This window comes from Oncorhynchus keta, chromosome 2 (genome assembly GCF_023373465.1).
Source record: "Oncorhynchus keta strain PuntledgeMale-10-30-2019 chromosome 2, Oket_V2, whole genome shotgun sequence".
Lineage (NCBI taxonomy): Eukaryota > Metazoa > Chordata > Actinopteri > Salmoniformes > Salmonidae > Oncorhynchus > Oncorhynchus keta.
The window spans coordinates 71,129,581-71,145,403 of NC_068422.1; the positions used below are offsets into that span (position 1 = coordinate 71,129,581).

General features: G+C 43.7%; 2 protein-coding genes across 2 annotated transcripts; one reads left to right on the top strand and one right to left on the bottom strand.

Moving 5' to 3' along the window:
* Positions 1-2,561: 2,561 nt before the first annotated feature.
* Positions 2,562-14,522, bottom strand: LOC118359840 (centromere protein T-like). Its single transcript, XM_052470547.1, has 17 exons — positions 14,511-14,522; positions 12,979-13,122; positions 11,489-11,592; positions 11,179-11,308; positions 10,298-10,454; positions 10,049-10,142; positions 9,793-9,929; positions 7,010-7,076; positions 6,763-6,914; positions 5,890-6,536; positions 5,620-5,859; positions 4,971-5,559; positions 4,451-4,792; positions 4,272-4,371; positions 4,016-4,183; positions 3,682-3,786; positions 2,562-3,573 (listed from the first exon to the last, which is right to left on the bottom strand). The coding sequence occupies exons 1-17, from the start codon at positions 14,520-14,522 to the stop codon at positions 3,441-3,443; spliced, it is 3,321 nt and encodes a 1,106-aa protein (XP_052326507.1). The 3' UTR covers positions 2,562-3,440.
* Positions 12,303-14,079, top strand: LOC118359863 (THAP domain-containing protein 11-like). Its single transcript, XM_035738722.2, has one exon. The coding sequence runs from the start codon at positions 12,448-12,450 to the stop codon at positions 13,279-13,281; it is 834 nt and encodes a 277-aa protein (XP_035594615.1). The 5' UTR covers positions 12,303-12,447; the 3' UTR covers positions 13,282-14,079.
* Positions 14,523-15,823: the final 1,301 nt, after the last annotated feature.

The window sequence follows — 15,823 nt, forward strand, 5'->3', positions numbered from 1 at the left end:
TATTGTGGCTACACATTCACTTTTAGTTTTCAAACACACCTCTCCTCTCTGTACCTCAGATATCCAGTGCCCTGCCCTTTCTCTCTTTATGGCCATGTCTGAAGTTCCCTACTACATCTAGGCTTTATGGAGTAGTCCCTGTATCTGTCTGCAGTTGTGCAAAAAAATACATGCTCTGGTTCTTACAGGCTACACATTTAATTGTTGTATTTTTACACACAAGTTATTTTTTAAAACATTTTTACAACACATACCTGTCATGTTCTTTCCTGTACTTGAATACTTATTAAATTCTAATGTTTTCATAGTCAGTTTCATTTGTTTATTAATATCTCATTTAGACAAGATGAAAGTAAACTCATTCTCTTTCTAATTGTTTTTTTCCCCACCTGCATTGTGTCAGAGCAGTGAAGATGGTGGTAAACTGTACTATTTGTATGGACTCTAGGTTACCTTTTCCCATTATCATACTAACTGTATGTCTTATAACCTTAGAGGTCCTGCAATTTTGTGGACAACGGTAGATGTTTCTTAAAATAACCTTGGTGTTAAAGGGCTCTTAAAAGACATCAGGTGGTGACATCAGGTAGGTGACCATTTGGCGTGCCCGTCTCCATCCGGAGTGGCTCCTGGAATGACCTCTGCAGGTAGTTGTGGAGAACATGTGGTCTCCATGCAGGCATCGACATTTGAGGGGCTGAGACCAAGCACTCTCCGATACATTTCTCCACCGGGCTGCCAGACCCCCAAAGACGCATTCAACAACTAACCTTGAACTGGATAGTCGTTTGTTAAAGATCCTTACAGCCTTTGGCAATGGCAGCTGGTGTCCAGCATAGAGCCTCGTGAGGTTGGGTCTCAAGGAAAGGCCTCGTTGCCGACGAAGACGTGGGGAACAGGTCCCAGGTCTTCAGCCCCAGGGAGTGATGCAGGTGGTGGAATCTCCAGGGTTTGAAAATAAAGGAGAGCTGCACACTCTAGGAGCTCAGATGCAAAAAAAAACAAAAAGTAAGATTTTGGACCTGAGCTCCTAGTGTGCAGCTCTCCTTTATTTTCAAGTTTTCTACTCGGCTAGCCAGCACCTCGCCTACATAGGTGTGAGTTTATTTTTCTTCTAGGAATCTCCCGGAGGGTCCCGCCATCACTTCCCTTGCCGTAAGCACCAACATTGACGACATGGAAACAGTAGATGGCATCTACAACAGCCAAGAGTACAACTTAATATGTACCCTTGTTGTAGAATTGCGAACCCGAGCACGGTGGAGCCTGGATTACTACATGTTTCCCAGCAATGGAGCCAAGACAGTTGGGGAAATTCCACCTCTCCAGGAACTCTGCAACAATGGCCCTCCAGTCTTCCTCCTTGGGGACAGACATGTATTCACCAACCAGACAGTCCCAAATGGCGTGTGCCACAGAGGGGACAATGCCTACCACTGTGGACCGTCCAACTCCGAAGCTGAATCCGATGATTCTGTAGGAGACCCGTCCCCAAGAATCTGAAATATAATTCAAAATAATTATCAATATTGTGTGTAACTTGAAATTCCACCCACATATATCTACTCATACCTACCTCATTAGTTTATTATGCTCTAAATATATTGTAAGTCATCAACCATCATTAACAATGCCTTGAAACAATACAATTCAGTCTGACTGTATCAAACTGTAGCCAAGGCCAACTCTATTCTTAGCACCTTTTTCTAAACCTAAAAACGTTCTCCGGCTGTCCCCATAGGAGAACCCTATTCGGTTCCATGTATAACCTTTCCCCCAAAGGGTTCTACCTGGAACCAAAAAGGGTTATCCTATGGGGGAAGCAGAAGGACACTCTTGGAACCCTTTTTTCCTAAGAGTGTAAGTAATTCCAATAATAATTTAATGAATGACTGTCTTGAACAACAGGGGGTCCTGGAGAAGACTAGCCTACCTTCATCAGGGCAGAAGGCACCCCAACTTTCTTTTCATTTGGTAACATTGCATCATTAAAGGATTTTAAACATTCTGTTAAAGTACATCTGATGTCACATAGGGGCTATTAACTAAAGAGTCATTCAGCTGGCTAGGTTGCACATAAAATATCTAATCAATCAATTACGGTATCAAAGGCTTTTAAAATGTACTAGAATTTAGCTTACGGGAGAAAAATCGCCAGGCGTTCAACTGGGATGATGGACTTCCGGTAGTTGGTTTCCATCGGGGCGATCCTGGCTCCAACAATCCGGAGCAGGTGATTGAACTGGCTGCGGTCCAGACGAAAGTAACTTCGAAATTCCTCTCCAATCGAAGCTTTTGAATGATACGGAACTCCCCTCCATGCTTTCGGGACATCAACCATTTCTGGACCCACACAGACCTGCGCTTTCCGCGGGGCTGGCCCCGAACACCATCTTCCACAACGTTGGTCTCATTGTTGAAAAAGCCTACGCTGCTATATAGACTATTTATTATTGCATTTCGCTCCAAAACTATGCATTTGAGGTAAATGATAGGCTCTCACAGTTTGATTTCATCGAATAAATATGTATGCTACTTGGCAAATAAATGAATAAAATATGTAAAGAAATTATGTAATTCAACTTTTTATTATGGAATCCCACTTTTTTTACTGGATATGTGTGCAACAAAAATTCAACATTCTACGCATACAATTTAATGCATACATTCGATTTACTACACAACGGATTACAACTGCCTCTGCAACGCAATATAAGGGAAACGCAGCGTTCCACTGGAAATGAATGTAGCTCTGGTGCACCAAAACTGTATGTCTTATAACCTTAGAGGTCGGTGTGTTCGACGCGTACGGACTGAAAACTGACCGTTTACCAAGAACCAAACGAAAGCAAACAAGGCGAACGAAACCGGGCCTACCTGAATTAGTCCAATATAAACTGTCGTATGCATTTTCTGTTTGGAGTAAATGGTTTGTTGCAAAACGTTTTGAAACAGAATTAGAGTAATGATTACGCCCCAAAGTATCGAATGCAAAAGTTTGAATTATTGCTTTTTTTTATTCTGACTGTACTGTGATTAGCTGGGTCGATTTTGAAAACTGGGGGCAGCATGAGGACATTAGATTAGTGTCTACAAACTATAGTGCTTGTATTGGTTGTGTCTTTCAGGTTGCTCTAATGGAATCCAATGCGCTCATACCCTCAGGGCTTTAAACTCTAGTCTCCTTTCTCATCCAAAGGCACGTACAAATGCCAGACTACTGAATAAATCAAATAAAACATTTTGCAGTAATATTCGACAAATATAAAAGAAAGCCATATTCAAACAAATACAACACATTTACACCAGGTTACATGGTCTTGTCCTGGCTGTGTTTGAATGAGTGTCTACAAATAATAAATGAACAGCTGTTCATAGATATTCAATCAAATACACAACATCAGCCCTCATTTGGGCTGATCATTCTTAGTATAGGCTGATCATTTTCTCCTCGGTTTGGGAATGACGTAGTTACCACTTGTTGCCACGGGAATGAGGAGCTTTCGGGATTCCATTGGGAGATATTTCTCAATCAACACATTTACTGGCATGCTGTCAGTCACAAACCCCTGTCTGGAGAGAAAAACAGAGTTAGAGAAAGACGAATGCACACACACGACAAGGAGATTATAGTACATACTGTACACTTAAACACCTGACGAACCACAGCTATAAACAAACCTCCGCATCAGCAGCTCTACGTCCTCTACCTCAATGGTCTTCCTCTTGGCGTGAGCAGCAAACGTCTCCAAGTCATCAGCTAGCCGGTCAAAGTAGCGCTCCATTCTGGTAAGTAAATGTTACACATGCATTCATCCATCCATCAATACCTTATCATTAAGAAAGTCCTATTCTGTCACTAATACATACATCAATGAATTTAACATCAACGATAAAAGAAAAGTTGCATTCTGATGTTTTCCTGTCTTTAAACAGATCGGTACATCACTAAATCACTTGATGTGCAAGTTAATGAACATAAGCACTTTTCCCTAAGATGGGTGTAGATTCTTACATCTCCTTTAGGACAGGGTAGACATCTGTAGACACCTTGGTCTTGGCGAAGTGTTTGAACACGCTCATGATATAGCTCTTAGAGAGACCAGGAACCTTCTTGGCTGATCCAGTCCGCTTTCCCCTCACCACTTTGGGCTTCACCGCAGCTGCAGCACCAGCCGAAACACTGAGGCCCCAAAAGACAACAGATTAGGTCACAAACTAGCACACAATACTACTACTAAAATGATTGCATGTGTTTGTGTGTGACTTGCCTTGGTTGAAGGTCTTTGAGAACAGTGGGTGTGGCCAGGGGGTCAATAGGCAGAGCATTCCTCTTCTCTCTGACAAACGCAGGAGTCTTCATGGACAGCTCTGTAGGAAAGAAGGGGTTAGTCATCACAACATATACGCATGTGCACACACACCTGAATACAGATTTTGTGGATCCAACCTTCACTCCGGATACCATCCCCCTCTTCCACATCATCCCAGTCCTCCTCATGCTCAGCTGGGCTCTGGGCAGTGATGGGGTGCAGGGATGAGTTGCTGCTGTGAGGGGCGTTGTTCTCAGGTTCAAAGGTCATCTCTAAAGGAGGCATGGAGTTCTCCATCTCCTCATTGCCAAGGCTGGTGCCAGTTCTACTCAAACCTTCCAGCTCATCTTCCTGGGGCAACGGGGAGGGAGGGACGCTGCCAAGGGTTACTGTGCGGGTGTGGGCGCTCTCACTAGCTCCCACCTCCGGCCCCCTGTGCCACTCACCAGCCGGGTCCCCCTCTGACCTGCCTGCCCACCCTACAAAACACACAAAGACATCAATAAAACAGTCTCACAAATACTACATTAAATAATAGAATAGACCCACAAGTATTATTTTTCAAACTTGAAAGACTGAACAGTCTTGTTGACAAGCAGTATTTGAGCCTAGTGAAATCCACATTGGACAATGCCACATCATGCCCTCATTACCAACCTGACTCACCAGTCTCTGTAGGATGGAGCACTGCTCCCATGCTCTTGTAACCCCTCCATCCTTCCATCACTCCAGCAACCTTGACGCCACCCTCTGAGCAATAAGTTCTCCGACTGATGTGCATCGCATTGTGTGTTAAACTCTGTGATATCAATATTTTTTCCTGCCCTTCTTCCACTACCTGTCCCCCTTCATCTGCTACATCTTCTGCTGTCTGAGATTCAGCCACCTCGTCCTCTGCTGTCTGAGATTCAGCCACCTCGTCCTCTGCTGTCTGAGATTCAGCCACCTCGTCCTCTGCTGTCTCAGATTCAGCCACCTCGTCCTCTGCTGTCTCAGATTCAGCCACCTCGTCCTCTGCTGTCTCAGATTCAGCCACCTCGTCCTCTGCTGTCTCAGATTCAGCCACCTCGTCCTCTGCTGTCTCAGATTCAGCCACCTCGTCCTCTGCTGTCTCAGATTCAGCCACCTCGTCCTCTGCTGTCTCAGATTCAGCCACCTCGTCCTCTGCTGTCTCAGATTCAGCCACCTCGTCCTCTGCTGTCTCAGATTCAGCCACCTCGTCCTCTGCTGTCTCAGATTCAGCCACCTCGTCCTCTGCTGTCTCAGATTCAGCCACCTCGTCCTCTGCTGTCTGAGATTCAGCCACCTCGTCCTCTGCTGTCTGAGATTCAGCCACCTCGTCCTCTGCTGTCTGAGATTCAGCCACCTCGTCCTCTGCTGTCTGAGATTCAGCCACCTCGTCCTCTGCTGTCTGAGATTCAGCCACCTCGTCCTCTGCTGTCTGAGATTCAGCCACCTCGTCCTCTGCTGTCTGAGATTCAGCCACCTCGTCCTCTGCTGTCTGAGATTCAGCCACCTCGTCCTCTGCTGTCTGAGATTCAGCCACCTCGTCCTCTTCTGTCTGAGATTCAGCCACCTCGTCCTCTTCTGTCTGAGATTCAGCCACCTCGTCCTCTTCTGTCTGAGATTCAGCCACCTCGTCCTCTTCTGTCTGAGATTCAGCCACCTCGTCCTCTTCTGTCTGAGATTCAGCCAGCTCCTCCTCTTCTGTCTGAGATTCAGCCAGCTCCTCCTCTTCTGTCTGAGATTCAGCCAGCTCCTCCTCTTCTGTCTGAGATTCAGCCAGCTCCTCCTCTTCTGTCTGAGATTCAGCCAGCTCCTCCTCTTCTGTCTGGGAGTCAGCTACCACTTCTACAGTCTGTGATTTGGACACCTTCTGTCTCACTGAGTCCTCTCTCTGCCCAGCATCTCCAGCCAAATCCTCTCCATCTTTGTTGTCTAATTCCATCTTGTCCTCATTTTGTTCCCCTACCTCCTCCATAATTTTCTCAGCCTTCATTCCTCCCATTTCTCGCTGGATCTGTGTTCCTGTGATGGTGTCTTTGTCCTGGGTGGTGATAGTGAAGGTTGTTGCTGTGTCAACAGGCAGGGAGTAGAGCGCTGTGTTGCTGGTGATGATGTCATGGGTGATGTCAGGAGCGGTGAGGTCACTCTGTCCCAAGGTGAACCCCTCAGACCGAACGGTCTCACTGAGACCCTGCTGATCCTCCCTATCACTCAGCTCTGAAAAACAGGGAGAGGGAGGTGGGTGTGGGAAGAGAAAAAGAGAGGCGGAAGAACTAGGTGTAAGTTCTACTCTTCACACAAAATGTAGTCTTACATAAGTCTCAATTTCATATTGTTCCAGATCATTTAAGTACATATCAAACAATATAATACACCGAACAAAAGACAAACAGAAATATAAGGGGGGGAAGAAATGAGATAGGATGCAAAGGAAGGGGCTTACCAGGGTCTCCACCCATCGCCGCCAGTCGATTTTGTAGGGCCTCGTCAAACTCCTCAAGGCAAATTTTTTTACGATTTGTTACCTTCCTTTGAAATCCTCTTTTCTCAGTCCGAACATCCACAAAGGGTGTTTTCAGGGAGAAGGTGATAGAGCTAGAAAATGTGTGAGAACACAGCCTCAGTTACATTTCTGACATTCACCACTGAAATTCAATGACTAGAAGTTTTTCCAATTTGCAGCGCTTTACTTTGGAGAGGCAGAAGACAGGGATGAGAGGTCTTTTTCTGTTGCACTGCCACCTTCAGCCTCTCCATCTGCAAAAAAAGAATCCGAAAATAAAATTCTATCAGAAAATGAATACATCCATCATCAGACTCCTAACCAACATGCTATGAGACAGCTTCTACCCCTAGGCCATAATACTGCTAAATAGGCATAAGAATATTAAATAGTGAGTCCATGTAGCCATGAATTATATTCAAAAGTTTGGGGTCACTCAGACATTTCCTTGCTTTTTCAAGAAAAGCAATTTTTTGTTAATGTTGTAAATGACTATTGTAGCTGGAAAAGGCTGATTTTAGTGGAATATCTACATAAGCGTACAGAGGCCCATTATTAGCAACCATCACTCCTGTGTTCCAATGGCACATTGTGTTAGCTAATCCAAGTTTATCATTTTAAAATGGCTAATTGATCATCAGAAAACCCTTTTGCAATTATGTTAGCACAGCTGAAAACTGTTTAAAGAAGCAATAAAACCAGCCTTTCATTTTTTAAATTGAACCTTTTAAAAACTAGGCAAGTCAGTTAAGAACAAATTCTCATTTACAATGACGGCCTAGGAACAGTGGGTTAACTGCCTTGTTCAGGGGCAGAACGACGCCTTATCAGCTCAGGGATTCGATCTAGCAACCTTTCGGTTACTGGCCCAACGCTCTAACCACTAGGCTACCCGCAACCCCATTAAATAGTACCCGCAAAACACCAGTCTCAATGTTAACAGTGAAGAGGCGACTCCGGGATGCTGGCCTTCTAGGCAGAGTTGCAAATAAAAAGCCATATCTCAATAAAAAGAAAATATTAAGATGGGCAAAAGAGACTGGACAGACACTGGACAGAGGAACTCTTCCTAGAAGGCCAGCATCCCGGAGTCGCCTTGATGTTGCGACTAGGAGGTCGACCGATTAGGATTTTTCAACGCCGATACCGATTATTGGAGGACCAAAAAAAGAAAATACAGATTAAAGGTACGATTTAAATTTTTTGTAATAATGACAATAACAATACTGAATTAACACTTATTTGAACTTAATATAACATATCAAAATCAATTTAGCCTCAAATAAATAATGAAACATGTACAATTTGGTTTAAATAATGCAAAAACAAAGTGTTGGAGAAGAAAGTAAAAGTGCAATATGTGCCATGTAAGAAAGCTAACGTTTAAGTTCCTTGCTCAGAACATGAGAACATATGAAAGCTGGTGGTTCCTTTCAACATGAGTCTTCAATATTCCCAGGTAAGAAGTTTTAAGTTATAGTTATTATAGGAATTATAGGACTATTTCTCTCTATACCATTTGTATTTCATTAACCTTTGACTATTGGATGTTCTTATAGGCACTTTAGCATTGCCAGTGTAACAGTATAGCTTCCGTCCCTCTCCTCGCTCCTACCTGGGCTCGAACCAGGAACACAACGACAACAGCCACCCTCGAAGCAGTGTTACCCATGGAGAGCAAGGGGAACAACAACTCCAAGTCTCAGAGCGAGTGACGTTTGAAACGCTATTAGCGCGGAACCGTTCCGTATTTTATCTAACGGGTGGCATCCATAAGTCTAAATACTCCTGTTACATTGCACAACCTTCAATGTTATGTCATAATTCCGTAACATTCTGGCAAATTAGGCGGCCCAAGCGGTTGCATATACACTGACTCTGCGTGCAATGAACGCAAGAGAAGTGACACAATTTCACCTGGTGATAATGCCTGCTAACCTGGATTTCTTTTAGCTAAATATGCAGGTTTAAAAATATATACTTCTGTGTATTGATTTTAAGAAAGGCATTGATGTTTATGGTTAGGTACACATTGGAGCAACGATACCCACCACATTGATTATATGCAACGCAGGACACGCTAGATAAACAAGTAATAAAACCATGTGTAGTTAACTAGTGATTATGATTGATTGATAGATTTTTTTGTTTGAAGATTAGTTTATTGCTAGCTAGCAATTTACCTTGGCTTACTGCATTCGTGTAACAGGCAGTCTCCTTGTGGGGTGCAATGAGAGGCAGGTAGTTAGAGCATTGGACTAGTTAACTGTAAGGTTGCAAGATTGAATCCCTCGAGCTGACAAGGTAAAAAAAAATCTGTCGTTCTCCCCCTGAACGAGGCAGTTAACCCACAGTTCCTAGGCAGTCATTGAAAATAAGAATGTGTTCTTAACTGACTTGCCTAGTTAAATAAAGATTAAATAAAGGTGTAAAAAATAAAATCGGCCAAATCGGTGTCCAAAAATACAGATTTCCGATTGTTATGAGAACTTGAAATCGGCCCTAATTTTTCAGACATTCTGATTAATCGGTTGACCTCTAGTTGAGACTGGTGTTTTGCGAGTACTATTTAATGAAGCTGCCAGTTGAGGACTTGTGAGGAGTCTGTTTCTCAAACTAGACTCTCTAATGTACTTGTCCTCTTGCTCAGTTGTGCACCAGGGCCACCCACTCCTCTTTCAATTCTGGTTAGTGCCAGTTTGCGCTGTTCTGTGAAGGGATAAATCCACAGCGTTGTACAAGACCTTCAGTTTCTTGGCAATTTCGCACAACAAGAATAGACTTGTTGAACCCATGAAAAGTGGAATTGTCAGTGGGTCAAAATGAGTGGAACAGAATTTCTTCTCATATAGAGCAGTTAACCAGTATGTTTAATCACACCCTCTAACACGTTCAGAACATGCTCCAGTTACAGATGTCACACAAACTTAACCATGCGCACACACTGTACAGTGCCGACCCTGACCGTACCTTCATGTTCAAGCTGCCTGTTGAATGCCGTTATGTTGAGACTCCGACGTGGTCGCTTCCTGCTTAGTCCCTTCACCGTATGTGACAGGTTTACTGTGGTGGTCATGTCAGGGAAATCCAAGTCAGACAGCCCTGTACTAGGAGGCACAAACAAAAACAAGGTGTAAACGCACAAACACATCACCACACCAATAATGCAGAGGGCTGTGTGTCCTGAGTGCACCTATGAGGATATCGTCCTTGTCTGTCAGCATACCTTGGGCGGTTGCTGTGAAGACTGGAGTTTGTGGAGGGCAGCTCTGGCTCCTTCTTGACTGGCCGGTCCTGAACCAGAAGGGATGTCTCCGGCTCTGACCAATCAGAGAGGAGACAGAAGAGCAACAAAGACAAAGATCACTGAACAACGGGCCCTAATGTGCCCATGATGAGCATATAATAACACATCCATCTTACCGCTAGTCAATAATAAAGGCACTAACCCACACACTGTGACGACAACACTCACCTGTTTGCAGGATCCCCCTGAGTAGGTATCTAGGTGTGATGTCATCATCATAGAGAAGTGAGGCTGTGGCTGGTGCAGACGTGTTTATCTTCCTGACTCCCTCTGATATAGTCCGCCTCTTACTGGGTGGCACTGGCAGGGTAAACCTGGAAGTGCTCTGTAAGAAAAAGTCAAATGCAGATGAACTCAACACAAGCCTGGTTTAAAACAGTTTCTCTGCCCAACACAGACAAACGAACAGAAAGACAGATCTCCAAAGTAACACCGAGCAGACACTACAGGAGTGTCAAACTAAGACATGCTGTCTTGACAAGGATGTGATGCCATAGCTAGAACGAGCTGTGGCTCAAAGCAGCCTCAAACGTTTTCAGTCAGACATTCATGCTTGCCCTACAGAGTTGAAATATCTAACCAATACATTTTTAATTGAATAACATTGTGGGTAAAGAGCTGTAACGATTTGACACTTTGGCAAGGACAAACACATACTAGTAGTATTCATCGCTCCTGCTCGAGAGTACACATTCTGGGTGATGCGATACAATGTCATCATCTCACTGGCTCCTTCTCAGGAGAGCTCTCATTGGCTATTGCTGATCACTGTTCTCAAATATTGTCATTGCATATGTCACACTACAAGAACATTGCAAATTTTGTGCAGATAAAATCAAACATGTTTGAAAATATTAGGACGTCAAAGACAGGATCGGAGCCCTCTGATTGCGTACCTCTGACCCGCCTACATTAAACAAGCGTAGCTGATGGCCGCGCACCCAGAGTAGGCAAGGACATTGGGATTTTGTCTCCGATCTCAAAAACTTATCTGAGACAGCTAAAATTGGGGCCAAAAATCACATAGTGTAGACCCGGCTTAACCAAACCTCATGAAGCTTCTTTTTGATGCTCTGTTTGAGGGCCTCCTGTGGTGTAAGGGTCCCAACATCACTCCTCCTTAGTCTGATACTACGTCTGACTCTGGACCCCGGGGACTGGAACTGAGCCTGGGAGGCACTAGAGAGGACATAACACACATGGCTTATTCCATTAAAATTACACATTTTATCTCGAGATATCACAGTTGACAAGAGAGAGCCTTTCAAACTAACACTCGACAACCGCTTGCCAAAGCAAGTTTAGTTGATAGATAGTAGTAGGTACTGTGGGTGACACTTTTCGACAGTGTTGATTTACCTGCGGGTAATTGGGGACCTGGAGGACTCCGTATGAATTACACTTTGCAGGAGAACTCGAGCAGACACGTCCTCGTCTACAGAATCCATGGCATAACGTTCAGTCTGTCGAAACAGAAGAAGTCAACGTTTTATCAATATTCTGGAAATAATTAACATGCTGTCATCTTTAATTAGCTAGCTAACTACTGGTTTAGTACTTGCAAGCTAACGTTAATGCAAATAAACACATAGCTTACTACTTCTGAAAGTAAGTGGGGCGACTAACGCGTTAAAGTTAACTTCGCTAACGGATTAAATAAAATAATTAAATAAATAAAAACTTAGCTAAGTTAGCTATCCATGCTAGGCTAAAGTTAGATATATCGTACACTGACTTACACAATCAAGGAATTCTACCGGGTCGTGTTCACGATACGTTAGATTCGTGTCGCCTCTTTATGTGGAAAATCACCGTTTTGATGTGCTATTTTATGAAAGTATCCTAAGCTTGCTAGGATACAATCAAATAAATACAATAAAAAGCTTGCAAGCTGGTGTTTACCTTTCAGCGGGTGGCTCCAGCGTTTAAAATTCAAGTGAAAACTCGCGAGATGAGAGTTTATGGAATGCATTAGGGGACTTGTAGTTTATTTAAGTTCTTAGTTCTGATTCACGCTTGCTTGGAAAGCAGTAATAATGGATACAATAGTTAAACATCTATCAACATAATAAAAGTCTGCGACATTATATACAAATACGTCTAAAAACATATTAATTGTGCGCAACACTAAACAAAATATCATATTTTTGGGGCTACCTGCTTAAGACACAAAACAGGAAGTTGTAAGCATTGTGGGACGTGTAGTTCCGCTTCGAGGCCGATCGGCTTGATAACAACGCGAGGAAGAACGAAACAAAAATAAATTAGACAAAACTTCAATAGAATAACAAGTTTATCAGATTTTCGTTGGAATAAACATGCCTGGATTCACCTGCTGTGTCCCTGGCTGCTACAACAACTCTCATCGGGACAGAGAGCTGCGGTTCTACACATTTCCAAAGGATACCACGCAAAGGGAGATTTGGCTCAAGAACATCTCCCGGGCCGGGGTGAGCGGCTGTTTTAGTACCTTCCAACCCACTACGGGACACCGCGTCTGTAGCGTACACTTTCCCGGTGGCAGAAAGACCTATACCGTTCGAGTACCGACGCTCTTCCCGCTGAGAGGAGTGAATGAACGCAAGAATCGAAGGGGCAGGAACAGGAAAGCGTCTGCGGCGGCTCCTGTTCCAGCCCCCAGTCCAGGCAACATTGTCATCACCAACGTTGTTTCGACAGCCCCAGATGCCGCTGAGACCGCTCAGAGCGATGCAGTCACCGACATAGCTGCTACTGATGGCCCTATCCTGGTGCAGATCGGTCCGGACGGCGAATACCTCGGACCAATAAATCCAGCCGCGCAGGGTGACGGGTCCTGTTTTACTGCAGTCGTCTCCAGCTCCACTGACCTGGCCAGGGGCGACGACCCCCCTGCAGACTCCGCGGCCACTGCCCAGCAGCAGACTGTGCAGTACTGCAGCGTTGTCAGCAACCCGCTGGACCACGCGTACTCGCTGACCACCGGGACCACCTCGGCCGAACTGCTTCGGAAGCTGAATGAGCAGCGGGACATCATCGCACTCATGGAAGTGAAAATGAAGGAGATGAAGGCAACCATCCGCCAGCTGCGCGTGACCGAGGCCAAGCTTCAGGAGGAGGTGCGCGAGCGGGACCGTTTGCTGTCGGCAGGAGCAGCGGTAAAGAAAATGTGACCATCATTCCCACCCAAATGATGGATAACTAAAGACCGTCGCGACCTAAGACTCTAACGTGAGATGAAGGGGTCCGTGGAGAACAGAGCAAACCCTCTTTTTTACGAAAGCGATGAGAATTTATTTTCAATAGAGGGATAGCAACTTGTTGGTCTACTAATGCTATTTTTGGCTAGCTAGTTGATAGTAATAATCCCATAGTTGCCTATAAAACATTGCCCAGTTTAGTCCACCCATGTGTTTGCTAAGTGCAAGCAGCCTTTTAGGAGAGTGTAAAATCATTGACGAGTTCTTGTGGATCGCCTGGCTGCAACTCTGTAGCCTACTTTCGACAGAACATTTAAAGGGAGATGGGGGAATTATTAGGCCATTGTTTTGTTGTTAAGCTGTTTGTGTTTGTATGTCAGTGTCTGCAGTTGAATTCTCCTTGCAGTATATTAAACACCAGCTTTTCAGCTCAGAGGCCATCCTCCAAAACAAGGTTGCTTTGTGACTCTAACTGTGGGAAGATGTGTTGTGCATCATGAAAGTGTGTGTGTTTATCAGGTGCCTATTTCCACCAGAGACCTGGCTTGATCCATGGCTCCATCTGGTTGTAAGACTTTAACACCACCTAGAGGTTCACTGTGACTGGTGTCTCAACCTTCTCCTCCCAAATGGTTTGCTACAGTATCTGCAGTTGGCACTCACGTATGGATATTATGTTAACCTCTGACTGTTGAACTTTGACCTGACAGCAATGACTGTTCTGAAACTTAAACCATATCCATTTGAAGTAAATTTCATTTTAAAATAATATATCCTGCGTTGTTTCTTTATCTGTTTAAATTGTTGCATGAGTGTTATTATGAGTGTTACTAATTTCTTGGATATAGCTCAGTAGGCTGGATAGTGACATTGGTGCAGTGACCTGGATCATATCATGCAGTTGATGTCTATCATTTCTATTCCCCTTTTCAATTGAAACAGACATTTTATTACAGAAATCCACTAAAGTGAACACCATAGGGATCTAGAATCATGACTTAATCTTATCTTGATTATTGGCCTGATTTGTATGGTCAAGTTCTGCAAAAAAATACCTAGTTAAGCTGCAGCTGGCCCAGAACAGAGCTGCACGTCTTGCTCTTCATTATAATCAGAGGGCTAATATTAATACTATGAATGCCAGTAAGAAATGTGTTGAACATTTCTAATTGTTTACTTAGTCAACTTACACACACACTTACCCCACCAGACATGCCGCTAGGGGTCTTGTCACAGTCCCCAGGTCCAGAACAAATTCAAGTAAATGTACAGCATTAGACAGAGCCATGAGTGCACAGAACTCCCGTCCATCTTATATAGCTCAAGTGAACAGCAAACCTGTTTTCAAAAAACAAATAAAGCAACATCTGATGGCACACTGCCTGTCCCCCATGTGAACTACTTGTTGTGTGTTTCTACTGACATGTATGTGTAACTGATAGATACACACACACACACTACATGGTAATGTTTTTAAATGTAAATGGTAAGGTCTTTTGCCTGTAATGTATTTTTCGTTATGCATCGGACCCCAGTAAGACTAGCTGTCGCCATTGTCGTCTGCTAATGGGGATCCTAATAAATCAAATTAAATGACTAGCTCACATTAAGGAATATCTGGTATGGGGAGTTCATTTTTTAAAATATAGTTTGAATCCTCTCACCAGACCTGCAGCACTATAGAGAAACTGTAGATGGCACTACACTACAGCTTGGACATCAATGTCACTGGACTTTCCCCTCCCCATTCTGTCTGACGAGTGTCCACCCCTATTGTCATCTCCTTTGGCGGATCATGGTCCACTATCTTACCTTTCCTTTGTTATATGGGACCTTGTGCATTCTCGCCCCTTCCCTGTGTCACTTAGCATCAGAAAACTATTGTATTATTTTCTATTGTATTATTTTGATGTAGATTATATGTATTAGTGACTTATCTTTAGCAAAGACTCATTCAAATCCATTTATCATAGTTTAATAAAGGTTCAATAAAAACCATTTAAAAAAGAGAGATGTGGTTAGCATTGCAACGTAGGAGGCGTGGCGACAGTTTTTCATGCGAATATTCTCAAATCCGCATAAAAACAATACGCGCATTTTCCCACCAGAGATGTTTCCATCAAATTGACTTATTGCTGATAAAAGGCTGTGCGTGAGACGTAGTACACATAAAATACATTTTGTCGTTCAATTCCCATGTGCCGTATAAAAAAACAAGTTAAATGGGTTTCCACCGAATGTTCAACTCTACTGATGGTTTTCTCACAAACTATGATGCGTTAAATAGCGAGTGTGCCCACTTGAGACGTGCGCCCTAGCGGTGTTGGCTAGAGCTCATGTATAGCCTACATAGTGAGATTATTATTTATTTGTCAAATGGCAGCCAAACATCGACCATCATGTCACCATAACAAGACCCTCGATATTCATTGTAAAGGAGCATCAAGCTCATCACCTTGCACTTTCACCACCCTGTGAAATTCATCATAATTTATTTAATCTGTAGCCTAATAAA

What these genes read in the sequence shown, in the direction of transcription:
- LOC118359863 (XM_035738722.2), top strand. Translation starts at nt 12,448, where the DNA reads ATGCCTGGATTCACCTGCTGTGTCCCTGGCTGCTACAACAACTCTCAT.
- LOC118359840 (XM_052470547.1), bottom strand. An exon ending in GGGTCGTCGCCCCTGGCCAG is followed by an intron (nt 11,593 to 12,978) that starts GTCAGTGGAGCT and finishes CTGTTTCGACAG; the next exon opens with ACTGAACGTTATGCCATGGA. An exon ending in CTCAGACAGCAGAGGACGAG is followed by an intron (nt 5,560 to 5,619) that starts GTGGCTGAATCT and finishes GCAGAGGACGAG; the next exon opens with GTGGCTGAATCTGAGACAGC.